This window comes from Cajanus cajan, chromosome 7 (genome assembly GCF_000230855.2).
Source record: "Cajanus cajan strain Asha chromosome 7, NIPB_CcT2T_4, whole genome shotgun sequence".
NCBI classification, from domain to species: Eukaryota; Viridiplantae; Streptophyta; class Magnoliopsida; order Fabales; family Fabaceae; genus Cajanus; species Cajanus cajan.
The window spans coordinates 51,177,222-51,189,648 of NC_138523.1; the positions used below are offsets into that span (position 1 = coordinate 51,177,222).

Below are 12,427 nucleotides of genomic sequence, written 5' to 3' on the forward strand. Positions count from 1 at the left end.
CCAATATGGAGTTCTCAAACAGTATTACCTGTCGTCTGTACTAAAAAAGTAAAAAAAAAAAAAAAACTATAAATTTATGGACGACTAACAATAATCTTTTTATAACAATACTTTTTTTTTTTGTAAAGAAAAAAAATTGTGTAAAAATAAGTTATATGTTTAAAACAACAACTAAAATTTGTGTAAAAAAAAAGTAAATAATCATTTTCATCCTTATACTTAGAATGTGTTATCATATTAGTACCTAAGATTAAAAAAAATGTCAAATAAGTCTTTGAAAATGTAAATTAATAATTATAATATTCCTAAATTATTGTATGTCAAAAATGACAATATTGGAAAGATCAAAATATAATAAATAATAAAATTCAAGAGTTTATTTGACATTTTTTTAGTTTGATGAACTAAATATATAACACTGACTACTTTTATTCTTTGTAAAAAAAAAAAACCTTCTTCTTTTATACGAAAAATAAGCCGCTGGAAACTTAAAGTTTATAATTATTTCTTAAACAATTTTTTCTTCTAAAATTGATTTACAAAATAAAAGTTTAATTTTTTATTTAAACAAAATTAAAAATTATAAAAATATTTTTCAATAAACTTATGTAAAAAAAATATAATTATAATTGATTATTGAAATACGCTCGGACACACCGTACCCTACAAAACCAATTTTAACTCCACTGAGAAGAGATACAAATAATCTTTCATGTTCAGGAAAAGAAATGTTAATACACTAATGACTTGTCCTAACCCAATGTTGTGGCTAGTGTTACTCAAACTCGCTGCTTAAACTCCCACCATTTTTTTTTAAAGGAAATCACACCAATCAAATCATAGTTATTTATCATTTTTTTGTTCAACGGCCTAGCCTAATTAATTTTATATTTTATCCCGATGATCAGTTGGCTAGACCTTTGGGCTTTGAATTATTGTTAAATAATAATAAAAAGGTAAACCTGCCAGCATAATGACACTAGTGGCCACAAGGTGATATCATCACTATATTTCCTTTCTTTGGTGAACGCAACCCATTCAAGCCAATTTACATTATTCAAGCCAATGTTTCTAAACAAGTAAAGAGATTAAACCATTGCTTAAGAAGGTAAACAAAGTTCCAATACAAAACAGATTATAACCACGCAGCTAAGAAAAATTGACTATGATTTTTCTTCTACCATCATGCGTCCTAACTGTACAAAAAAATTCAGGTGGCATATCAAGAAGATTCTTTCATTCCAAATGCATCTGCAATGTTGAAGTGCAAATTGCCTTTCATGGTTCTGCTCCTACCAACATCTGGATCACCCTTTTTCATCATTGTTGCAAACTCCGCATAATCAATTCTCCCATCCTGAAAAAAAAAAAAAGATACAAAATTAGGACCTAAAGCCCCACCATCATATTATTAAAAAAAAACAACTCAAGTACCTCTTCCATGAGATCAACAATGAAGTTGTTAGTGAAACTAAGTAGAGTGAGAACAATCACATCAGCATGTACCAGTGATTACGCAAACACAGTTAGAGGAACTTACATTGTCTTGATCAATCTCTTTGATCATATCATCCAGATGAACTTCACCTAGGCCAAAGTCTTTACAGGCTTGTTGAAGCTCATCAATGGTGATGTAACCACTACCATCTTTATCAAAATAGGAAAAAGCAGCAACCAAATTCTCCTCTCTTTCCATCTTATTCAAGTGCAGAGTAGCAGCGAGAAATTCACCATAGTCTATTGTTCCATTGTTGTCTATATCAGCCTGCCAAAGTTCACAAGGAAAGACATTTAGTGATCACCCCGCTCAACATCCACAAAAGAAGAAAAAATGATATGAAGTTATTTGAAATAACATGAAACAACTTTGTCTACATACACTATGATAATGATAATCTACCTACCGCTTCCATAAGGGATTTGATTTCGGATTCCATGAGATTAGAGCCCACACCTTTCAAACCATCCTTCAGTTCCTCAAAAGTTATTGTCCCGCTATTGTCCGCATCAATCATTTTGAATAACTCTTTTAATCCACCTATTTCTTCCTCTGAGAGTCTTTCTGCTATGACCTGAAAAAGATTTTTGAATCTTTTAGTGCGTGATTTAGATGAAAACCAGTCTATATAAAAAACGGTAGAGCATACAAATTTTATAAAATTGATATGCTGAAAAGAAGAGACTGTAAAATTGATTTAATTATATTAACTGGAACAAAGAGAAATCTTACAAGGATAAAACTATCCATCAATGAAACAGCTATAATTAATATAAGAAAGAAATGGATTCATAGAAACTGACAATTCTGTATATATAATTTCAAATAACTAACTAACATGGCAGCTGTATTTCGATACTCCATTTTTTTGTATAATATACATTCATCATATCTCTTGACATCACTATCCTTAGATTTATCAAAAATTCAGATTTACAATCCCATATGCAAAGTATTGGTTAATAAAAATTCAAAACAAATCATGTGGTAATAATTAAGAAGCCCGACAACTGAAAGTTTTGTTCCAGTCAGTCAAATGTCTTGATAGTCTTAGCAATTATGGCACACATTACTTTTTGGAGACATTTGCATATTAGGCAGTCGAGTGTTTTATACTAATATACAACTTAAAGCTTTTAAATATATGATGAGTTTATCTCATTCATCAAGTTAACATAAATCTTAAGAAAATTAATATCATTGCTGAAATCAAACAGAAAAGGGTTAAGGCATATAATGATAACTATACATACACGTAATGCCATCTTCTTAAGTTTATTCATTGCTGAGAAATGCTTTAGGCGTGTCAAAACAGCGGAGTCCAGAGGTTTGTCAGGTGCAACTTTATCATCAACAATCCAAGGGTTACCTGATTATACAAGACTTCATAGTCGTTAGATCTGCTACAAAGCCTTGACACTGCAATGATCTGGCATACACCAGTAGCACATGAAAATCCAGTTACAACTAGTACTCAAGGAACTCACATAAAACTTCATGAGCAGAAATTCTTCTCGTAGGGTCCCTATCCAACATTTGTTTTACCAATTCTTTAGCACTGTCTGAGATACTTGGCCACGGATCAGAAACAAAATCAAGCTCTCCATTTAAAATCTGTCTGAAAATTCCTGATTCGGTTTCTGAAGGTAATAGAAAAAGTGAATGCAACTCAGGCACAAAGAAGATAACAACTAGCTGACTAAATAATATAGAGAGAAAAAAGGCTTCACAGATGTTAGTCCAAGAAAATTACAATACACATTAGAATCATTACCAGCCCAAAAAGGTGGAACCCCACTCAATAAGATGTATAGAATTACACCAGCACTCCATACATCCACTTCCGGTCCATATTGCTTGCACAACACCTCAGGGGCAACATAATAGGGGCTTCCCACTACATCATGAAAGGTTTGTCCTGAGAATAAACATGAAAGGGCAATGGTAAGTCATATACACATTTAATACATAGCAGTAAATATCCAAGGAAAAAAATCATGTTCAACATTGGGAAAAATAAAATAAAATTGCATCTGATGCAAAATATTGTTTTAAAATTCAAACAGTCAACCCCTTCGTCCAAACTATACTTTTTTCTTTCCAAGAGGGGGTCTAGGAATTGAAGATTCATTGTACTGTGTTCCTCTATCCAAATGAAAATCCTGGAATTGAAGATTCTTTATATCGTGTTCCTCTATCAAAAACGGGAATCATGGAATTGAAGATTCTTTGTACTGTGTTCCTCTATCCAAAAAGGGGATCATGGAATTGAAAATTCATTGTTCTGTGTTCCTCTATCCAAATGAGAATCATGGAATTAAAGATTCTTTGTACCGAGTTCCTCTATCCAAAAAGGGAATCATGGAATTGAAGATTCTTTCTACTGAGTTCCTCTATCCAAAAAGGGAATCATGCAATTGAAGATTCCTTCTGCTGAGCTCCTCTATCTAAATGCGAATCATGGAATAACCTTGCAATTTGTATGTCTATTTTTCATTTTATTTGGTGGTAAAAATATCCACCTACATGTTGATAATCAATAATAAATTTGTAGAGCATACCACACATTATAAGCATTGATAATATCACCAAGCACATGTATATGCATTCCAAAATAGACAAAACTTATATGCAACTTGTTAGGTGCTTATGACAATATCTCCCTATCAAAACTGAAGTTTCACCTCAGTAATCCATCTAACAAAGGTTTGTTGTAAAGGCCAACATAGGCTAAAGTCATAAAATTCCAATTCTGATTAGAGAACAACATCATTCCGTCCAACAAAGGTTTGTTATTAAGGTCAATACAGACTATCCTCGCAAAATTCCAATTCTGATCAGAGAACAACACCAACACGAGTGATTTAGAAAAGTGCATAGAATACAAGTTTTGTGTTTTGAAAAGGGTGAAAGGAACCTGGCTTGTAGAAAACAGAGAGGCCAAAATCGGTGGCCTTCATCTTGGCATCTTCACCAGTGGTATCAAAGAGGAAATTCTCAGGCTTGAGATCCCTATGCATGACCCCAAGAGAGTGGCAAGCCTCCACCACCCCAACAATGGTCTTGATCAACTTTGCAGCCTCTCTCTCGCTGTAATGCCCCTTCTGAATTATCCTATCGAAAAGCTCACCCCCAGCACATAGCTCCATGACAAGGTGCACGAACACGGAGTCCTCATACGTGCCCTGTATCTGAACAACGTTGGGATGCTCGGACAAATGGTGCATGATCTGAATCTCCCTCCACACGTCATCATAATCCTCCTGGCACAAAAGCTTCCTCTTGGGGATCGATTTGCAAGCGTAAAGCTTCCCTGAGACCTTGTGCGTGCAGAGATACGTTGTCCCGAATTGCCCTTGTCCTAGCTTCTTCCCCAGAACGTAGTGGTCCCTTAGTCTCGGCGTCTGATACGGTAACACACCTTTGCATTTCGATGCAAAACCATGCTTCTGCATTTTTCTTTCTTCCTTTTCTCTCTCCCTACGTGAATTCTTCTCTCAATTCAATTGCATTGCCACCACCCTTTATTTAACTTTTTCAGTGCTGCGTGCAACGATTGTCAAAGGCTATAATTATTGAAAAACTTCTTCTTTTTTTTACCTTTCTTATCATTTTGTGTGCTTTTTAATTGGAGGGTAATATAGAATTGAAATGGTTCATCACAATGAGGATTCAGATTATGATGTTATCTTGATTATGATGTGTCATAAGTTAATGAGTTTGTGCAAATAGAAATTTTCTATATTAACCATCCCGCCATGTGGCTGTAATAAATTGCAAGATTCATCTCTGATCTGAAAATAATAATGGTTAGGAATTCTCGCAACTCACATCACTTCATCGGTAATAAGAATAAACTACAGGAGAACAAATTATTACTTCCTTCATTAATTATAATCAATATAACATAAATTATTAAGATTTTATATAAAAAAAATTAATGTAATTATTTTTAATTTATTTCACTTTAAATTCAAAATTTATTCTAGATATATATTTTACTTTAAATGATTGTTGTATTAAATCTTAGTTATTAATAAAAGCATAGTAAATAGAAAAAATATAAAAAAAAAAGTTTAATTTTAAATAACTTTAATAATTGTTATATATAATTGGGATAAAAAATAATTTATTACTTATAATTACGATTAAAATAAGGAATATTCTTTTTAGTGTCTCACTTGTTAATTAATTTATCTCTTCTCTGATTTTATTGCATTCATTGTATCATTATAATTAATGTTATATTAAAAGTTAGAAAGTTGTAAATAAGAATTTTTTTAATGAATATAAATAAGGTTATGATTCGGATAAGGATATGATCAAAATAATAATAATAATAATATCGTTTTTTTACTTTTCAAGATGATAAACAAATATAGAATATTTTTTTATATATAAAAAAAAAAAGACAAATAAAAAGGCAGAAAAAATATTAAATTCGATATTAAAGTTTAAATAAAGATCTTCCATACTAATAATATGTTTATTGATATTTCTAAAAACTCTCATTTGACAAATGATCATTTGAATATGATGTATAGAAATGAATAGATATTCCAGTAAATTACAAAATCTGTATAAATTTTTTTATAATTATTTTTAAGTATTTATTAATTTTGTAAATAATTAAGTTTTATACGAGAACCTAATTCATTACTTTCAACTAGATCTCTCTTTTCAAGTATGTACATTCATGATTAAAAAAATTAAAATTATTCAATGAAATCTCAATATAATCCAATTTATATCTCAACACCATTAACAAAAGTAACCGAGTTGATTAATAATTACTTTTAAATAATTTTAGAATTCCCCAAAATGTTCGTAACATTTTAACCATTCTAACACTTAGGTTAATTATAGAAAAAATAATAATTATAGAACTTGTCATTTTTTCGAAATTAATGATATATTTACAACAAAAATTTATAAAATATTTAATTGTTTTTTATTTTTCTTTTCATGTTAATCATTTTATTTAGGGTAAAATACCATTTTGAATCTCTAGAAATATATGTCGAAATTACTTTCGTCTCTGAATGTATAAAAATTAAAAATGCTACTAGTGTTAAATGCAAAATTCAAAAAAGTATGACTTAATTGGTAATATTAATATATGTTTAGAGAAACAAATGCCAATAAGTAATTAAATTTAAAGATTTTAATAAAATTACTAAAAGAATTTAAGGTTTATTTTAAATTTTATTACTTCGGTTTAAAGTATTAGCAACATAAACAGTATTTTACAGAAGAAAAAAAATGTAATTTACGTTTAACTCCAATGATTACCAAAAAAATAAAGTTGCTAGACTTGAAATGTGTTTTACCTTTTTTATTTAAAGTTTTTCTCTTTTTCTTTTTGATATTCACTTAAATATAAGATTTATTATATAAAATTAGTAAAGTTGAAACATTCTATATCTTTATATTTTATTTTAAAAAGTATCAATATTTATTGAATCAATTAGTGTTATACTTATCCTTAGATATCAAGATCGTAAATTTAAATATTAAATTTATAAAAATAAATAATTTTTAATATTATTTTTTATTATTTACAAATATATAAAAAATATTTAAAAAATGTATATATTAAATTAGATTATCATCTTTATATATGTCATAAATTAATGACAATTAATTGTAACCTTTTTAAATTAAGATATTTTTTTCAAACATTATTTTATATATTTAAAACTTGAATTCAATATTTTACTTCAATGATTTAAGTTTAGTTTCATTCATATGAGCAATATATTTGAACTCTTATATTACGAATATAAATAATATGAAAATATAAAGTTTAAGAATTTGTTAACATTTTGAGAACTACATTCCCTTGATCACATTTACAAAATTGAGAAATTTTATAAATAATTTTCATCAAATGAAGAGTGTAATGTATTGATGCTGAGATTTGTTTGGTAAAAGAAAAAGAAATAGAAAGAGAGGAAAAGAAAAAGTAAGAAAAAGAAAAAGAAACAAGAAATAGCATAAAGAAACTTCTTTTTTGTAATTTTTCTTTTAAAAGTATTTTTGGAAGAAAAAAAATCTAAACATATCCTAAAATTTGGTTTGTTGCTAACAAACACTTACATTTTAATTAAAATAAATAAATAAAGTAAGAAATAGTAAGAGAGGAAAAGAAAAGAAAAGAAAAAGAAAAACATGTAAGAAATAGCATAAAGAAACTTTTCTATTTTATTTTAAAAATATTTTTGAAAAAAAATTATTTAAACATATCCTAACATTTGATTTGTTGCTAACAAACACTTACCTTTTAATTAATTTAAATTTAAATTATATATACAAAATTTTATATTAATTTAATATAATTTGATATTTTATTTTTATAACAAAAAATTGATATAATATATACATTTTAAAATATATTAAAATATGAATGTTTTGATTATTTTTAAGTTATTCTTAAATTTTTATAATATATATATATATATATATATATATATATATATATATATATATATATATATATATATATATATATATATATACGGAACACTATCTTTAAAAAAGAAAAAAGAACAAAAACAATTTTACACGGTACACACTTTGTCACACTAGTCCTCAAATATAAGTATGAATATTTTGGATAAAGTTACATTATCTTCTATAATATAATATATAGTAATAAAAGTTGATGACAAATTACCATGTATTTTAGTTCAGTGTCAAAACAGACGACTTACGAGTAACACGTTGGTCCACAATTATTGTACGGAACGAGTTAATCCGTTATGTGGACACAATACAAGAACTAAATTAAAATACAAAAACAATTAATAATAAGGCTTTAAAACAGTAAAAAGTATGCAATGAAAAATGATAAAGGGGAAAAGTTTTTAGACAAGAAATAAGAGAATTTTAGACAAAGAAAATAATGTGTTATGGGCAAAAAAACCATAAGAAAATAGTATTTTAACTCACAAAATAATTTCTTATATTAAAATTAATGACGTAAATATTTTAACATAAATCATATTATAATTAAAAATATAATAATTAAATATCTTTAAATATATAAATTATATTTGGAATATATAGTGAATAATTTAAATTACAATATTAGGTTACTTTAAATTATTGACAAATCTTAAAAAAAATAGTAAAATTAAATATAGAAACAACTATAAAAGAGAATAGATTAAAAAAGATAAGTGTTTAATAAGATTAACTATACAAATAACATTATTTATGTTGGCTTGATGTGCACTGGCTAGTTAGTTTCTTGTTAGTAAATTAGTTGTTAAATAACATTCGATAGTTATTTTTCAGTTCCAAGCTCCTTTTCATGAGAGTTCCACTGCTGTGCTTTTATTCTGATTTTTCTATTAAGGTTCCTCAATCATTTTTTAGATGGCGAATTTGATTTTTGATCTATCATAAATCCTTTGAGAATCCATGCATTTCTTTAGTCTTAGCTATCAATTCATTCATGATCTCTTGTGGATCAACCAATCCTAATGATTATTTCATCAGGTCTCTTAAAAGTCTGAATGAACAATATATGGTTGTTCGATCTTAGATCATGCTCATTTTTATTTTCTTTAGAAATTACAATTTTTGTTTTTAAAAATAAAACAAAAAAAACTAGATTACTTTGTTAAGGCTAACATGTATTATTATTTAGCTTTGACACAATTTGTTAAGTTATTTTATTTCTACCAGTTAAGTCTTGGGATAAAATTTTACTTTCTTCATGCGTTATATGTTTACTTGTGCTTGATTCTAAATTTTTTGCAATCAAATTTTGTTAAATTATATTTTTACTGATATTACAAATAAAATACTTTCTAATTACTTAATGCATGGCATAAATATGCCTCAATATTATTGTCCTCCACAATGGTGCAAACCATGAGGAATAATTCCAAGTGCCCATTGAACCCCCCAAGAACCATTGGAGAAAAGGACATCGACACCACCACCACCACAGAACTTCAGCCACACCCGAAGCCAATTAGAACTCTCCATCACTCGACACACAAGACTCACAAAAGAGAACAAGAACCATCACATCGATTCTTCCGAGACTTTTCAAGATCCAAAATTGCCTGTGTTGGTATCTTTTAAAAGTGATGCATGATCATATAAAGTGGATTAACCCATGAATCTAATACTTTCAGATTTTAACTCTTCAATCAGAATTTTCTTTTTCAAATTTCAAGAGTGCTCGCTATTATGTTCAGTTTTGCATCACTGCTCATGTATATCAAGAACACATAAATGGGTAAAACTAAATTCTGCATTATAAAGATTACCAGCTTAATTAAAAAAAAAAACCCAATTGAGTGATTGATCAAAACAAGTAAATATGTGATTAATGACAAAGACTGTAATAAGCCAGTAGCACTGATTCCTTTTTGACAACATGAGATGATCTAAATCTAGATGGCATAAAACATTACAGATAAAATCTGAAATCAATGTTTCTGTACTAGAAGCCACAAGGAAACAAAAATCTTATATCATAATTAGTCTTTACAATCAAACCAATCACTCCTCATCAGACCCTGTCAATACCTTAACCATAACCTGCATGACTTTCACTCTAGTTTGCAAAGACAATATGTAACTAGCTGTTTCTCTGAAGAGTCCATCCAACCCCAAGGAGTCACTGTTGGGTACAAGACTCTTCAATGTCCTGACACGTCGCCGAATCCCATTGGAGCCTCTTCTAGAGGCACCCCTTCTCTTCATCAAAATCCTTCTTGGCCTCCTAACACCTCTCTTTGTACCCTTCTTGGCTTGTGCTGCCAACACTTTGCTCCACAAATATGATGAAGTTCTGTTTTCTTCAGTTCCCTGAAGCAGATCTTTCAAAGAGAGGGAAACAAGTGATGAAGAAACTCCCATAATATTCTCTCTTTTCAAGTTGAGGCATAGCATAAATGACACAGCATGAGAGCAGAATTTATATGGTTTGCATTAAGGATTAGGAGGTGGGGGCCACAGCACAATTTCCAAGGAGGCTTCCAAGGGAATGGGAGAGAGACAGGTGTACCTAAGTGTGTTGCTTGTTGCTTTGGGCATGTTCTCCAACCCAATGCACATGCATCCACATGATTCTTTCTCACAACACCCAACCTCTCTAAACCACCACCTTTCATCACACACACCACCATCTAATAAGACCACCCTGGATTATTCCCCTCCCACTTTCCAAGTTCAATGCATTCACAATCTCAATTGCCTCCTTCACCCTCCTTCCAGCTCAATCAACGTGGCATTCCACATAACAAACTCATGACTCATGCCTTCATTATATATATTTATATTTTACTCCCTGCTGCTTCAAAGGAAACCATGTTATTGCTCACTATAAAATAATCTAAAGTATTAGAGGATTTTCATTTGCCACTGCTTCTGTAAACAAAAAGTGGACAATTTGGATCACAATGTTGGGATAAGATAGATAACCTCTCAGATTCATGAACCCTATTCTTCATTGAACTGATCAATGAATCACAAATTTTTTTTATATGCGTTTATATCATTCTTACATGTTGCTGATACTTCATCTTTACATGAACAATTAATATTATGAGTTATGACGCAATAAAAAATGATACATTATACTCACATACGATGTATGTGAGATGAGATCCGACAAACATTCTGCTTTTCCCTTTAATTCTGAATCTTCCCAACATTGCAAAGAAACAAAGGGAGCCATGGAGGTGCGAATTTCCGATTACCATGCCTCCATTCAAACATGAAACTACAAAAAATAAATAAAGGATTTGTCAGATGACATCTACATACATGCATGAGAATCTAAATAACATGTCTCTTTCATGTGGATGATATAAATTAGAGCTGCATGCTAAATTGAAATTTAAAAAATTATTGATACATTCTTAATAGAGGTACGAAGAATCTATAATTTGCTACATTCCAATTCATTTATGTTCAAAACTAAGTGACACTAAATCTTCATCCCAATGACATATAACAACAAACAAAAAAGTTCTCTTAATTTTATGCGGTGGCATTCTCTATCAGTCTAGTTTTTTTTATCACCGATGAAGCGAACATTTCAGGAGGACATGGAAGGGAACACTTAATCTGAATCCAATGTATGTAACCAAGTGTTATATTTCCATTATAAAAAAAATAAGGTAAAGACCATAGCCACAAGTGCTGAATGTTAACAATAATAAGAGGACATATGCAAGCAACAATTTCATGGCCTCCATTTACAGTTCAAAGAATCAAATTTAGCTCTCAATGCTTAACCGGATAATCAATAAGCTCACAAAAAAGTGTTTAAAATTTAATAAATTATTACATTTGGATATATATATATATATATATATATAAATTAACCGCCATAAATTTTAAAAATAAAAATTTAATTCTATATAATTTTTTTAAAAATTATTTTATAAATATCAACAACAAAATTATTTTACATATGTTCTTTTAGGAAAAAATAAAGTCAAGGAAGTTTTTAATAGGATAATGTAAATTTTTGCAGGGGAGAGATAGAAAAAAAAATTGAAGGAGAAGAGAAAAAATAAAGTAAAAATAAAATAAAAGCTTTTGAAAAGAGAAACAATTTTTGTTTTTGGAAAGAATAATGAAGTAAATGTTTTTTTTTTGGTGAATATTAATGAAATAAATATAAAATTGATTTTTACTTAAAAAATAATAAATATTTTTTTACATCAATGACAAAATTTAAATTTAAATATTTTTCAATAAGTTATCAGTTAAATAATAAATTATACTGAATAATTTATTAAAATAAATTAAAAACATCTTATAAATTATTCATAAAATATTTTATAAAATTTTCAAAATACTCTCATAAATATTTATAAAATAAAATAAATTCTTCATAAATTTTTTCAATGGGGGCTTAGTATAAATGAGACAATCTCTTTTTGATTAGTATAGATT

At 28.7% G+C, this 12,427-nt stretch overlaps 1 protein-coding gene across 1 annotated transcript; it reads right to left on the reverse strand.

The window, feature by feature from the left end:
• Positions 1-983: 983 nt before the first annotated feature.
• LOC109814425 (calcium-dependent protein kinase 4) lies at positions 984-5,181 on the reverse strand. The gene is made up of 7 exons (XM_020378850.3): positions 4,416-5,181; positions 3,273-3,416; positions 2,986-3,138; positions 2,752-2,867; positions 1,905-2,072; positions 1,541-1,765; positions 984-1,357 (listed from the first exon to the last, which is right to left on the reverse strand). Exons 1-7 carry the CDS (start codon positions 4,951-4,953, stop codon positions 1,223-1,225), a joined length of 1,479 nt encoding a protein of 492 aa, XP_020234439.1. The 5' UTR covers positions 4,954-5,181; the 3' UTR covers positions 984-1,222.
• Positions 5,182-12,427: the final 7,246 nt, after the last annotated feature.